We start from the raw sequence: 15,347 nt of genomic DNA on the forward strand, positions 1-15,347 counted from the left end.
CTGAAGGATTTTGGAAACATGGTAACGAATCAAGTTAGTTGTGGATGGCTGCGCCAAGTGTTGTCATAACTGATATGTAACCGAGTTACAGACAAAAGGGTATAAAGTTCCCTTTAAGCTTTTATGAAACACACGTTATCTTTAATATTTTATTTTGACAATGCAATCTCAGATCATTTTTAAGAGATGTTGAACAGTTATGTAAACTAAAATATAAGGTTTTAATTTTTTAAAAACATTTATAATTTAAATTTCATAATATTTGCATTTATTTTTCACTTGCCAAAAACTATAAACTTTTTTTGTCTTTAAAATAAATCCTTACTTTTGATGGAAATAAATAGTGATGTTAAATCTTTCAATAAGCCGCTTTTCATTGTCGTTTTTTTAGTAAAAAATAATTTCATTTGAGTACAAAAAAGATAAACACTTAATGCTGACTCAATAATTGTTCTATAAACCTTGTTTAACCTTCTCCTCTCGCGCCAACCCATGGGAAACATATCACTCTTCTTAGCTTGCCCAGAAAAAACATTTTCATTTCAACGAGAATGCAAAAATTAGAATGCGTAGCCATAATAAATTATATTTTTGACACACAAACCCACAGCCCCAACACGTATGGGTGTGCGTACGTGAGGCAAACACCTAAATGTAGGCAATAAAATTTCAGCAAAATAACCAAATGCATAAATATGTTTTAAGTGCTATGTGAATAACGCCCAGAACTCCCTTAAATAGGGCCATAATTTATGCAAAAAAAACACACACATAGAAAAATCATTGTGGGAAAAATTAATATTCAAACAGAACGAAGGATTGGTATCCACTTAATATGCCCTCATCCTATCTGGCAAGGGCAACAATGAAATATGCAGCACAAACAATTGGGTTTTGGTAAATTTCCGGACCAAAATGCAACCAAAATTCGGTCTGCGAAAATCATAGCAAATATATATCATGCCAGCAATCAAACATTGAATATGTAAATAAAAGTTGATACTTAAATTGCGTGGGATCAAAGGGCTTACTATTTATATTCATAGTTGTGAAAGCTTTAAGTGCATGCAATATTTTTTGTGTCAATTATGTGTAAATTGAGGGGGGACTTGGACTTTTGAAAGAGAGTTTATAAAATGCTTAACACTTTTACATACCTGATCACTTTGCGCTGTCTCAGTCACGGAAAGATCATTACCAGACATTTTATCTGATTTTACTAACTCAGCTCTCCACGTCTAACTTTGCATTAAGTTCACTTTTATAGCTGCATTAAAAAAAATAGATTTTATTTAAATACAAATAAATTCGTTTGGTATTTCATTCAGTTTCCAGTTCGACAATTCTCGTTTTGCATTCCGCGTACATACTTCGCCGTCTTTTCGGATTTATTCTGACATTTTGGCAATGATTTATTGCACACATTTTATTTGCACTTCACATACTTTTCAAAAATGTTCGCATCTGTTTCAAAACGTTTTACGTTGTCGTTGATTTTTTCAGGCATTCTAATTGATACTTGGATTTATTACAATGCACTGTTTGTTATTTGGGATATTCCTATAGTATTTTGTAAATTATTGGTTACAGTCGCTTATGTTATTCTTAATTAAGTTTTAGTTATGATGAGGGTTATGTAATAACAGAAGGTTTTCCTTGCTGAATAAATTTAAAACATTTTTTATTCTTTTATTGCCAGGGACTCGTGTAATATATCCCAAGAAAATAACTGCTGCCTGTCACTTAATGCAAATTAAACAATTTAAATGAGCAAACAAACAAAACCAAGAGAATCCGAATTGAGGAAGGAACGAAGACAGCCCAAGAAGTTTTTGTGGCAGGCACACAAACACAGACGGCCAAACTGCGCATTGCACATAACTCGTAACTCATACGCCCTGTTGTACAATGAAAATGGCCGCGTTTATAAACGTTTGCTTGCTTGTTTGTTTGTCGGTTGGTTTGTTTGCCCGCCTGGCTGCGGTTTTTCAATTGTCAGAGCCAAAGCGAACGAAGAGAGCCCAGGAGCCCAAACAGTGGGGGAAATGTTAAAAAAAAGTAAAAAAGTAAAATAAATAAGAAATACCAAATAAATTGAATTGCGTAGCCGACTATAAAGAGACAGCCAACGTAGGTGAGTGGAGCAAAGCCAACTGGAAGCGAAGATAAAAGCACAGCATCCCCAAGGGGAGTGGTAACGAAACAAAAACAGGACAGGACACACAGCCAAACAACAAATGTGATAAATGTGCTGCGACCTTTTGGTAATGTGCATAAAATATATTTCTAAATTGTCAAATGGAAGATAGCGCCCAAAAAAAAACTTTGAAGTTGTCGAAAGAGGTCAGAACACAAGATGTGATTGTATTTCCTTTATCTGTATTCCTTTTGGAGCAGATGCTAAAAGCTTGTCTTTCAATCTGTCTTCAATTGGTTGAAACCGACCTCCCTGTTTAAGAATTTAATTTTCAGGCAGTGCACAATATGAACAACTGCAGAAATTAAAATCAATTTTAAATGGAAACAATTTGGTTACATTTTGGCAGCCAGCTTTTTTATTTGGATTTATTTTTAAAAATTTTAAATTTGAATACTTTTTAAATGGTTTGTAGTTGGGGACGGAATGTGTGCTTAGGTTCAATATATGTAATGTAAGATTTTTTTCTAAGTTCAGTTTACAGATTCAATTGAAAACACATGCTGAAAACTTGTTTTCATTTTCTTCAAAAGCTTCCTTGACTAATGTTCTTTTGTGGGGCCCAATTTTCTGACTTGACAAAATTGTGTGGCTTAAGGATATAAATATCCCACTTTAAACCTTAACGACTGTCTATCCATTAAGTAACTTTACAACTGACCCAGGCATACAAATATTTGCCAAAAATGCCCGTTTGAGTTTCTTAAGTTGCGGTTAAGCCGGATTTTGATGTCCTTCAGTGGCGGTCACATCTGCCGTGCTGCCTAAATGCATTAAATATTAATGAGTTAAAAAGCGGCAAGTAATTTGTTGTCCCTGAATGAGGGATAAGCCACGCTGAACTGAAAAATTGCCGGGCTATTGATATAGAAACCGGTATTGCTCACTCCACCACCGAGTGGTTTCCTGGCCGACTCGTCTTCTAATCCGACGGATGCAATGCGCTCGCCGGACTATTTGATTTTTCATTTGTGCATTTGTCAAGTGCGAGAACAAGAAATTGCAAGTGGCAACCGACAGGCGGCGGATAGCCAAACAAACAAACATAGTGGGAAATAGGGTAGGGAATGGGGCAAAAACCAACAGAAGTTCCATCAATTTTACACAATCCACTTAACTTGAAAAGCCAGAGGGCAGTCACTCACAGAAGCCGAGAAGGGGAGAACTCCATGGAGGAGCATTCTCTATCTTTTCCAATTCATTTGAATTTCTGTCGGAGAAAGTTGAAGCTAATTACTAAACGATATATAGAACTTAAGGTAAAAGGCAGCGAGTTTTGATTATTTCAGGGGGTTTTGAGCACCTGGGAAACACTAGAACTACATTTTTTATGAATTTATAGTTTAAAAGTAATATTAAAGGCAATAATCTTTGTGCCATAGTATATCATTTATTTTGTTCTTATCTTAATGGTTTCCATTACTATAGGTATGACTGCATTTAAACCTCTTGACATTTGTGTGATTTTAATAAAGATATTCGAACACGATTTTTTAGCATCAAAAAGACAACTCCAGCACTGATAAACATGTAGACAGATACTATAGCAACGCATTCCACATGATTTCGTTTTTCGGGCTTAAGGAAAGTTTTAACCAATCCAGTTAGCAAGTTGGAGACTATGAAGTGGGTTAGGCCATTCGTGTTCAGGCTCTTCGCATAGGTAGGCAGTGAATCTATTTGATCATCAGTACTATTTCTCAACTCCAGAGATGCATAGCGCTTTTCGGCAGAAGATTTCGAAAGTGCCAATTGAAAGAAGAAAGCATAAATCAGGATAAGGCTCACACTGATGGCAAAAATCCAAATAACATAGCCGCAATTAAAGGTTACACGACAAACGTCCCAAAAAGTGGTGAAGAAGAGAACAAGAAGCCAACTGATAACAGAAATGGCTAAAATTGTTCTTATTTTGCTGCATAACTGGGGGTAACTTAAGTAATTCTTGGCAGTGTACCACTTTGAGAAGCACATACTCAGCAAGTAGAGAGAAACGCAGCCGTGAAGGGAACTCAAACCTTCCCGATTGACACTGAAAATATTCTGACTTCTTAATTCATATTCCTGTACAAAGTCGTAGATACCCAACTGAAGCACTATTTCATGTAGAATAAGCAATCCCAAAGCTAGTCCCAAAAGCTGCCCATCCGTTTTAGCCAGTAAGCTATACACACTGCCCATCAATTTGGTGAATCCCAGAATAAAGAAAGCATTTAAATGCTGACCATAGTCGTTTTCATCCACAGAATATCCACTTAGAAAAACAAAAAAGGTGCGTGCAACACCCAAAGTCATCAAAGGAACCACTGATCTTGGAAGTTTTCTCAGGTCAGCGGAATTCTTCACACGATTAGAAACCAATCCCATGGTCATCACAAATAATCCAATACCCATGTCCATAGCAGAAGATCCATAAAATACACTCTTGCTGTACTCATTTGGAAAATATTAAAAGTCCACGGCCAGAATGGCAGCACAGGTTCCATTGTAGGCAGTGGCTCTGATTAGAGAGAAGACAATGGGACGTTTGCCGATTTCGAATGTGCGGGTTTTTGAAGGCCATCTACTTCCATAAAGATAACACATAATAACGGCGGCCATCAGAGCTGAATATACATAACTATAATCGCTGCCCACGGTGATAAAAATCACAGTTGGTATTCCAATGAGAGTAAACTCTAGCAGGAATCGGCGTGTTGTTAAGGGATGCATGTGCCCACAAAGAATTCGAGAAAGGAAAAATCCCAAAGTGGTAGGCATTATAGTTAGAAAGCTTTCCACACTTTCTATAAAAGCGTCTGTTTCCATGTCCTCATCGTTGTTCAAGCCGGGGGATTCGGATCTTTTATGCATGGTACATAAATGGCTACAATTTAAAATCAAATATTTACATCAACCAACTAAATAGCTCATGGCAGAAAATTAAGAAAAGTGTTTTCTTTCAAAGCATAAATATTTTAAATATTTTAAGTGCTAATTTTGCAACAAAATATCGTTTGTAAGAGTTTAAAATGTGTTCTTAGACATTGTAAATATTATTTAATTTTACAGATTACGAACTCAAAAACTACTTGATTTAGTAGTATTTTTATAAAAGGTTTATAAAAAAACGCTTTTATTGTAAATCATTTTGCAAGTCTCTAGATTAAATTAATGTAAAATAATTTGAAAAAATCTATATTTATATTTTTAATTTCTCTAGCATAAAAGGGTCACATTAACTTTAGCTAAGTATTTATCATCAAAGCAGAACTGGCATTTGCCGTCATACTAAATTGAAATTACTTAGAGAAAGAAAGAACGCCTGATTACAACCTAAATATTCGGAACTCTTTTGATTCACTTGGGAAAACTCGGCTCAACTCACTTCAAGTCTTCTGGCTTCGTCTTACTGAATCTCATGATGTCTTCTTCCGAAACTGAATATATTACGGAGGAGGACGAACATGAACCGTCAGTATCCTCCGCTCCGGTGCCAGTTAGTCCCAATCAAAATCTTCAAGCCAGTCCATCGGTGACATTTTCGCCATTGGTGTCCATCACTTTGGTGGCTGGCATCCATGAAGAATCCTTCTTTGATTTGGAGTCAAACTATTCCGAGACCGGAGCTGCTTCCACGACTAGGATGGAACTTAGTCCGATCCCGGATCATTGGCTTAATGGCCTACGATCGGTGCCAGCTACTACAAATTTGAGGCCCAGGACGAGGCGTCGCTGGAACTCCGCAAGCCGCTCGGTTTCGCCATCGCCATCACCATCATCGACGTCGAACTCGTCATTACTTCGGCGGCCATCGATCCTGAGGAGGCGTACAGGTAATCGGGCTTTTAGTGTGGCTCAAGCCCAAGCTATATTTCGGGCTGAAAGGTTGATGACTGGATCCCTCACCGATGTCGATGACTACTCCGATGTGGACACCGCGGAGCGCTGTCATCGCATCGTTTTTGCCCGAGCTCCCCGGCGTGGCAATAGTATCAGCGATTGCAGTCAGTTCAGCAGCGATGAAGAACAAGACAAGATCAAGAGCAAAAACATGAAGTCCACAGTTCCAAGTCACCTGGCCGAATGGTTGTATCCAGTTTAGGATATAATGATCCATTAAAACCTTTTTGTTCAAAACCTTTTTGTTTAGGAATTCATGGAACTAAACCCTACTGTGCTTTGGCTATTAAAAGTGGGCTCCTTACGTAAAGAATTTAAAAATGGATGGTAATGGTTTATTCTATGAAACATAACATAAATGGGATAAATGTGATTAAGTTTGTAACTAGATTTATTTAAGAATTTACAAATTGATTGTCTTTTTAAATGCAATGAGGAAAAAGGACAACGAACTGAAAATTTTCGATCATATAATACCGAATCCAATGTTTTACTTAACGGCAAAACACTATTGTTTTGTTTTTTAAGAATATTGGTACGTGAAATTCCTTTAATACCTTTAAATACCTTTAACACTGCCACTTTCGCTAGAACTAAATCTAAGAACAGATTGAAGTGACCTGTACTTGTATAAATTGACTAAGTTCAACGAGCAGAAAACATAAGATCTTAAGTCTCCTGAAAAGGGATAACAACTCGAAGCAAGTTGTTTTCAAGCTGCCGCCATGGGTTCTGCTACTTGTTGAAAGTCTTTAAGGTCTTTTTAACGGCGAGTTTTTTCCTCCATTGTTTTTCCCAGTTTTCCCAGCAGCCGCTGCCACTTCATACGGGAAAGTGTTTATATGCATCTGGGGGGCGGGAAGTTGGAAATAATAATGAATTTGCGGCAAGCCACACAAACACTTGCTTCGGCCGCAACATGCGCCAGATTTTAGCTCCGGATATCAGCAGTAGCTGCACATGCATCAGCTCCGGCCGTAGTCCAATCCCACACAGAGAAACATTTTTTCGAATTAGTTTTAAGAACTCTGGAAAGTACATTTAACCGACTGAATGGTATAATAAAATGTTAATTGAATTTTGCTGTTGGGCGTTGGGTAAGTTGGTTTTTTACATTAAGTTGTATTGTAGGTTCTTTAAAAACAAACTGCTTTGAATATGTAAAAATGTTGGTTTATTCATATAACGTTGTTACACAACAAGCTTAGATAATTTTTCTAATAGATTTTGGGGAGCTCTACCGGAAAACTAAGCGATTTCAGTAAATGGATTTCGAAGTTGGATAACTGGCGGTTTCGATTTATTTTAAGACTCAATAACGATAAATCCAACTAAATTCATATATTTTAGATCGGAGAAGAGAACCTATATATTTTTGCAGTGCTTACTCAATGGCATCACCACCACCCACCCATCTCCACCCCAGTGGCTCATTCCTTAACCCACTGAGCGGCATGTGTGGCAGCTAATATGTTGGCTTGGCAGTGTCGCCTCTTGGAGCCGTTGAAAAATGCACTGACATGTGCCACAGCTGCTGCTTGCCCCCAAAGCCCCCGCGCCCCCTTCGGCCCTGCAGAGCCCCGTTTTTCCATTTCCACCACCCCCCACTGAAACAAATGCGCTGGGCGTGGGCGGTTGCGTGTGCTCTTCAACGGGGGGCGTGTTGATGCGCTGAACAATAGCTATAAAAAGGATTAACTTGCATAACAAAGCAGATTCCAAGGGGCGGAGGACTTGGAGCCGGCAGTGCCTGGCATATAAATTTCAACAACGCAGCAAACCGAACACTCGGCATTGGTCGAGTTCCAAATTTATAGCCCATACTCCTTCCCCCAGTTACCATTTCACCCGTAAGCATATGGTTTCGAATTGCAGCTTCCTTCAAAGTTTTACTTTTAAAGTTTTCGATATAAATACTAAATAATACACCTATTGTTTGTTGATGGCTGTAAGCAGCGCTCGATTGTTGATGTTTGAACCATCGATTCGACCGTAATTTTCACAAGGTTACAGATAACTATTTAAGTTTTAGATCAGCAGGAATTTTTGAAATAATTGATTTTGTTTGTCCTGCAAAGAAGTGTTCAGCTATTTTTTTTAAATGATTTATATTTTCTTTTCAACCAGGTAATTAATGGTTAAAAGAATGTCAAAGGGGTTTGAAAAAATATTGAAAAAGCTCACTTTAAAAATCCATTTCAAAAATGTTTTTCGCTTTATTTTCTTAAAAAAGATTAAAAGCAATTTGTTTTTAAATTTTAATTTTAGGTTAGGATTTAAAATTTTCTTTTAGTCTAAGGAAGTCTTTCCTTGATTTTAATTCAGGTGGTTGTAAAACAGAAAGTATGTGACATCATTGGTTTTAACTTTTTAAACTATCAAATAAATTGTCTATTGTCGGATGTTTAGCAGTTTGTGGCCCATCTTAAAGTGAAACCTCTCCAAGCCCGCTTTAGCCCCATTGCACCCCTTAATCCGTTTCGGGTCCTGTGACCCTTTGTCCATCCTTGTGGCGCCTGAAAGGGGAAGACAGCATTTCAGTCAACTGCAACTGCTGCAATTTCTCATTTTAATAAAAATGCAAATGTCTCCGGCTGAAGAAAGTCAAGCTAGTCGCTGTCTCTTTCTATTATCGCTATGCCCGTCCTCCTCGCTCCCATGATTTTTCTTCTCTTTCTCCAGCATCCTTTGCTCATATTAAACGCCAGCAAACTTTTCGATTTTACGGTATAACGAAAACAAAAGCAAGAGCTCTCAAAAAAAAAAAAAAAAGAAGACAGACAGCGATGCCGTAAGTACGAAAAAAGTACGGCAAGACAAATAAGTTTTCAATAAGGTCCTTAAGAATGTTAAAAAAGAATGGAAAAAGAGGATTGCACTCAGCTGAAGGTTGAGTAAAACAAAACAAAGTGTCAGTTTACAGCTGTCAGGACCCGAGGGACACAAACCGTCTCTCTCGTTTTCACTCTCTCTGTCTCACTTCCACTGCTTCGTGTCCTGTTGCTGACTCGCATTTAAAGTTGAGGCCGCCATATGGGATTGTACTATTTGACTGCGGATTTTAATGGTGACGATTCGAAACTATTCTCGAATAAATGTTTTTATATATTGAATTGCCTTTTTTTTAACTCAGAAACTCTTAAGCCTCAAACTAATTGGCAAATTATTTAAGGAAAACTGTGCCCTCGCATGTATCTGTTACCCAATTAAACAACAAGTAATTCATTTTGCCTTTTCACAGAAAAATGAGTTTTTACACGCATAAACCAAACTCGACATTTGTCTGCATGATAATGCAATTCGTAGCGAAAATAATGAAAAGTTAAAGTAAAACCATTTGGACATTTTTAATTCACTTTTTATAGTTTTACAGCTAATTTATATTTAATTTACTATTTGTTTTTTTCTCTATTGATAAATTACAGTTATTATGGTCTTATTTCCATTAATTGTTTCTGTTTATCAATTATTGGCAGAAACGTGAGATTAATCATGAGCATCGACACGCTTCCGCTAATTGTTTTAAAACTCTCGCTTTCAAACGATTTAATTTTTGTTTTGAAATACTTTGCCAGCACCAACTGGCAAAATATCACTTTGTCTACACACACACACACACACACACACACACACACACATCAGGCATCGGGTGTGCGGGCCGGGCTTAATTAATCTAATTGAAATAATGCCAGCGACAGGCGAGAGTCGCACATATGGTCGGCTTACGGGCACTAACAATGGCTTAGTACAATGCCGGCTCCCTATAAAATAGATCCCAGATGGCAGCGGGATGGGGACCTGAGCAACAAAAGGTTCTTTGTTTTCAGTGAGGTGGCTGCGGGACATGAAGTGAGCACTGCTTTAGATAGCCAAGCTGGAATCTACTTAAATGCGAATCTCGTTAACGGCGCCATTTAAAGTGGCAGAGGTTAGGGTCAAAACCACACACTCGGCTTAAGTATTTATTTAAAAATATTTATGAATAAAAATTCAATCAGCTAAGAGTGCACTAAATTAGTTTTTCCAAGGACTTGTATTTCTTTCTATCTTTATGGAAAAATGGAATGCTTCTCAAGCTGTTAATAAATGTACAATGTAAGACAATTTTATCCTCCACTTTTCTCCTCTAAAACTCAAATATTTTTGTTGAAGTTTCATACTTAAAGCTCTTTTAACTTGTTGACTAAATTTCAAGTTAGTTTTTTAAGTCATAAACAGTTCAAGAACACCTGAAATGAGTTTGTAGTACAAATTCCCAGTTTGTTTAATAGTTTGCAATACCTTTTGGAGGTTTAGTGAAATATTTCCCTAATGGTCTACCCACAAACCATACCTAAAGTTTTCTACATATTTTAATTTAGATTTTAACTGCATGTTAATGACCAGATTAAAACAGCCAGAGGGATTTTGGTATATCTACAATTTTGACACGGGAGCTGAGTTGGCATTGCCTTCGTTTGACTTGCTTCCCGCCTTGACTGGCACTTCATCTGCCCTGCCCACATATTTTTCCACCGTGCTGACGACTCTATCGACATTGCTGCCCACGAACTGAATGAGGGTCACATGGTTCTTGATGATCAGGAACGTGGGCATGCTACTGATCTCGTACTGGAGTGCCAGCTCTTCGTTGTTGTCCACGTCGATCTTGAGGATCATCATCCGACTGGCGTACTCCACTGCCAGTTGCTCCAAACGGGGCCCAATCATCGCGCAAGGACCACACCAGCTGGCATAGAACTCGACCAGGACATGTTTGTTGGGCCCTGCATCATCGAGTAGCTTGTCGTAGGAGCTCTTCGAATCGACAACGATCACCTTTTTGTGCTGGGAAGCCATAGGTAACCCTCGAGTTAGCAACTTAGCTCTGAATTTCACCAACAATTTTTCCGACTTAAAATTTCGATTTTTCTTGAGTTTTCATATGGAAAAGCGTTGAAGGGTAAGTGACAATAGGTTCTTAGCTAGTTGCTTATGTTTCTTGCTAATGGATGTGTCATTGTTTTTCTCGGTGGGCGTATTGTGGCCTGCAGCTTTACATTTTGCTGTCTTTTTGCTAAGGTTTTTCTTCTTAGGCCAAACTTTGGTTGCACTTTTCAACAAAGCGCTTTTACTTATATACTCTAAACATCTATCGTGGGTATTTATTTTTAATACTAATTTTAAACTAATTTTACACGCATTCAACATTTAAAGAACAAAAAAGAAATCAACAATAATAATAACTTTGGTGTTCAAAATTATTATTATTTTATTATTAAAAATTCGTATTAAACAAAATAAACTTTTTAAAATAAAAGGAAACGCTTAGCGCTGAAAACACGTTTTAAACAAACATTTATTTTCACATTTAGTCCATTTTTTGTACGTAATACATACAAATATATCAACGTGGACTATTTTAAGATAACCAAATTTAACATTCTAAAGAATAAGTTAATGGATATACAATGATATCAATGATATACAGCTTGAAACATAAACTATTTTTTTAAACAAATCAAAATAAAAATTGTTCGCTGTAAACAGCTAAAACGAAGTTTTTAAGCTGTGATTGTAAAGTATTGTGGAAAACATAAATGGCGTTTAAAGTTGTTTAAAAAGGGTATGAGTGCTTTGTTTTTGCATTTCCTTGGCATTTTTCATAGTGTTGGCAGCTTGTTTGTCTTGCCTTGCATTTGTCACAAATTAAGACAAATGCACCGCAGTATCTTGAGAGTGTTTAAGCCGCCCCGCCCCGTCCCGCCCCTTTCAGCCTGGCTTGCTACATGTTTGCTTGCCACAATGGGGGCGTTATCTCTAGAGTGTGTTTACCTAAGCCTTTCTCTTACGGTCTTTTTTGCTTTCTTTTCATGGTGCCTTTTTACTTTCCACTTTTTGCTGTGTGGGATTTTGTTCACGTGGCTGTTTGCGGTCTAAGCCCGCTGCAAGTGTATCTTTCAGTTGATTTTAAAATTCTGTTGGCTGGGCTCTTTAAGCTCTTGGCACTTGACATTGAGATAGTCGTTGATAATCCGGTGGCCGTACCTGGTTTCACTGAGCAAAATTTGTATCTTCAATTTCAAAGGTGGGTGTGTTATAATACTCACTGTTTACAGTTCTTTTTTTATGTTTTATAATTTAGCAATCTATTGCATTCTATTGTTCTTACCGAAACGTGTATACATTTTCCTTCTTGGAATAAATTTCTTATTTGACCAAGTGATTACATTATTTATGTAGGCTATTTAAAAGTTTTACAAGCATTTAGACTTTTATATCAAAAAGCATTTCTGATTTACTTTAACAAATTAGATTCAATCGTTTTACCGGAAATCGTGAATTTTATTCTTAAGTATTATTTATTTATCAATAAACATCCAATTTCAAGTTTAACTAACAGAAATAAATAAAAAGCTGTATTTTGGCTGCTATTACAAAAACCATTGTTTTTAAATAACTTTAATCCATGTAAATGTCGTTGAATAAAGCTACGATTTTTTTGATACCATTAAGGTAAGGGTAAGCTCGTTTCAGATAAAATTTCTCACATTTTAGCTAAGAAGTTTACTGTTGAACTTTCAAATAAAATTTGTCGCAGTGTTGCTCCGCTTTTTATGTCACTTCATCTGCGTGTTCAACTTGCATAACCTAATGAGCGGCGCTTAGCGACGAAACGAAATGGAATGGAACGGAAATGGGTGCCGCGTGTGCAACACTGGTGCAGTATGTTGTGCAATCAGATCAACATCCGGTAGTCGCAAGGATTTTCGGTCCCGCCAGCGAAAGTGCTGACCTCGTCCCGTCATCGAAAGCGTCGAAAGCGGCGAAAGCGAAAGGTAATAAAGTGATGGGCATGGGAATAACATGAGCATCCAGCGAACATATTTCGCCGCAATATATTCGTGTTTTTGATGAAGCACCGGACGAGTGGAATAAGTCACGTAGCTGGCAAGACAAATTGCTTCAAGTGCACCGAACACACTCGTGGACTTTCAGTTTCCTCGGGCTAGTCGGTTATGCGGTTAGACAGTTATTTTTATTGCGCATACGCCATGTGGATGGCATGCGGAATAAATACATACATGTGCGCGTTTTGCGGTCAACTAGAAAATGGGGTCGAAATGGGGCTAGGATTATTGTCACTCTTGTTACAAATCAAATTTCTGGTGTCTTCGAGACGGACAATCAGACATTCGTGCTGGATTTTCTTTGCTTTTAGTGGGAACAATATAACGGTTATAGTTGGCCCATATACCTTTCTCCCAGCTCGAGAACATAAAAGCCCAGAAATCTGAGAAATATTTCCGACTTGGTGTGAAGTTTTGAGATAAAGCCAGAAATTCCAACTATTTGCCCCCCTAAGTATGCTATTGCCAGGCTTTCTGCAGTTTAGCTTTGGCTTTCAACTGTTGTTCTGCAGGTCAGCAGATGGTTGTGTGCTTTTCAGGCCACATAATTGGCTTTTGTTTTTCGGAACAACAACAGAATTGGTGTTATATAGCACGTTTAAGCATGTCAATGCCAGATGCTGGCAGACAAAATGATGAACAATCCGAACACAAGCCACAGAAGACAGAATACAAGCCAAAATACCAACACCAAGACCAAAACGGCAATTTCAGTTAACAAGTTTATGAGCTTCGCCTGGCGACAATGAAAGTCTCGTGCATTTGGATTTTTGAGTGTGTCGTTGGTTGGGCCAAAGGCCCCCACTTCCTGCCACCCTTATTTCCGTTTCCTGTTTGCCCACACTTAGGAAAAAGCAAGTAGTTAACACTAGGGACTTAGCTTGGCACCAAACGCAATGATTTTCAAACATTTTTAATTAATGCTTTGCAAATTTTTGTTACTTAAAACACTTAATACAAAATTAAACCATGGGAAAAAATTTAAATTTGGTACTTATTTTAAATCAAAGTAATTTTTGGAATTGATTTTTTATGACTAAAATTTTAAAAGTTATTAAATTTAAACGTTAACAGTTTAAACTTTAATAAGTTTTTTAAAATTTAATTTAAAATGTTACAAATATTTGTTTCTGTTTAAAAAAATGCTTAAAACTCCATAAAAACGATTGGGCTCATCGTATTGTTTATCGAGAAGAAGGCACTTATTTTGCAATTAAACAAAAAGCTATTCCCGATCATTATGGAATGTGGTAATAAAACAGCTAATTTTTCTGTGTAGCAATGCACATTCATTTGCCTGCCAGGCCGAACACAATACGGTCCCATTTCTGCCAGCCACCAACGCCTTTTGTCAACGCAAATCTCTCGAAAACACAAGCAAATTTTATTCTCTGCCAAAAATGTTGATGCTCGAATCGAAACTGGAGATTTTACCCATTTCCCAGGCGCTCAGCTCCGGATTTTCCCCGGCTTCTGTTGTGTTGGTTCTCGTGCTGGGGGTGCTGCGTTCAGGCTCAGCCTTAACCACATGACAGTTGGCATTTGGCGGTGCTGAGCCTTGTAATGAGCTTGGGCGTGTGGCAGGAGGTCCTTTTAGGGGCTTTTGGAGGAGGATAAACAGGAGTAACAGGAGGCGTTGGCGCATAAACAGGACTACGAGCACGCCCCTCTGCTTCGAGCATTCACAGTTTTTACAAGCTGCTAATGTGGGCCCAGCTTTTGTTGGTTTTTCTGTTCGTCGCAGCCGTGTAAATGGGATTTGCATTCGCCTGCTGAATTTGGCAGGCAGAAGTCCTTTTATGTCCGGACTTTGGCGAGAATCCGCAAATCGGATGGCTGCAACTCATTGGAATTGCTTCATTCGGGCGCAGAATTGGCGAGGTGCTTATCGACCCTGTGGAATTTGGGCTGACTGTACTTTGTACTTAGCGCCGTGACGGTGGGACTACTTTTTTATTGCCCTAATTTAGCCGCAGGATTTTCAATAAGTTCTCTCATTGCATAATATATTTTAAGTATAGTTATGTCAAACTTTCTATATATATAAATTTAAAAAATCCATAATTTACAAAAAAAGCCTAGAACTCAAAGTTTTTTATTCTAAAATGTACTAAAGGTTGAATTATTCATTTTATCATTGATAATCGATTAAAAAAGATAGAGTACAGAAAATTAACTTTTTTTTTGTTAAGTTTTGAATTTATCATTTACCCAATCATTAAATGAACATTGTTTAAAATTTGTATAACTACTTGAAACAACTCAAAATCTATTTCCCGCAAGTAATCAATTGACTTTCAATTGCCAGCTATTCTCATTGGTAATCGACTTTCTACGTGACTGTACTTCACTTAGGCAGTTCTCCATCCTTGCAAGAG

General features: G+C 37.6%; 4 protein-coding genes across 6 annotated transcripts in view; 1 reads left to right on the forward strand and 3 right to left on the reverse strand.

Moving 5' to 3' along the window:
• Window positions 1-15,347, reverse strand: part of LOC108143173 (venom dipeptidyl peptidase 4) — an 86,350-nt gene that overhangs the window by 13,307 nt on the left and 57,696 nt on the right. For 2 of the 3 annotated variants that reach the window (XM_017267418.2, XM_017267420.2), the window contains exon 2: window positions 1,158-1,267. The exons of the other annotated variant lie outside the window; for it this stretch is intronic. In XM_017267418.2, coding sequence (XP_017122907.1) covers window positions 1,158-1,205 — 48 coding nt within the window. In that variant the 5' untranslated portion in view covers window positions 1,206-1,267. The remainder of the gene's footprint in view (window positions 1-1,157; window positions 1,268-15,347) is intronic. 3 annotated transcript variants of the gene reach the window in all.
• Window positions 3,647-4,597, reverse strand: LOC108143183 (GPI-anchored wall transfer protein 1-like). Its single transcript, XM_017267433.2, has 2 exons — window positions 4,174-4,597; window positions 3,647-4,120 (listed from the first exon to the last, which is right to left on the reverse strand). Exons 1-2 carry the CDS (start codon window positions 4,595-4,597, stop codon window positions 4,020-4,022), a joined length of 525 nt encoding a protein of 174 aa, XP_017122922.1. The 3' UTR covers window positions 3,647-4,019.
• On the forward strand, window positions 5,595-6,407 carry LOC108143181. The gene has a single exon (XM_041708430.1). It carries the CDS (start codon window positions 5,598-5,600, stop codon window positions 6,279-6,281), a length of 684 nt encoding a protein of 227 aa, XP_041564364.1. The 5' UTR covers window positions 5,595-5,597; the 3' UTR covers window positions 6,282-6,407.
• On the reverse strand, window positions 10,416-11,207 carry LOC108143186 (thioredoxin-2). The gene has a single exon (XM_017267435.2). The coding sequence runs from the start codon at window positions 10,916-10,918 to the stop codon at window positions 10,496-10,498; it is 423 nt and encodes a 140-aa protein (XP_017122924.1). The 5' UTR covers window positions 10,919-11,207; the 3' UTR covers window positions 10,416-10,495.

Source organism: Drosophila elegans, unplaced genomic scaffold, assembly GCF_018152505.1.
Source record: "Drosophila elegans isolate 14027-0461.03 unplaced genomic scaffold, ASM1815250v1 contig_208, whole genome shotgun sequence".
Classification (NCBI taxonomy): Eukaryota; Metazoa; Arthropoda; class Insecta; order Diptera; family Drosophilidae; genus Drosophila; species Drosophila elegans.

Bases quoted from the DNA above. Each gene is read 5' to 3' on its own strand.
- LOC108143183 (XM_017267433.2), bottom strand. From the start codon at position 4,597: ATGGACATGGGTATTGGATTATTTGTGATGACCATGGGATTGGTTTCT. The intron at 4,121-4,173 runs GTATGTGCTTCT...AGTTACCCCCAG, and splicing joins CGTTTCTCTCTACTTGCTGA to TTATGCAGCAAAATAAGAAC.
- LOC108143181 (XM_041708430.1), top strand. From the start codon at position 5,598: ATGATGTCTTCTTCCGAAACTGAATATATTACGGAGGAGGACGAACAT.
- LOC108143186 (XM_017267435.2), bottom strand. From the start codon at position 10,918: ATGGCTTCCCAGCACAAAAAGGTGATCGTTGTCGATTCGAAGAGCTCC.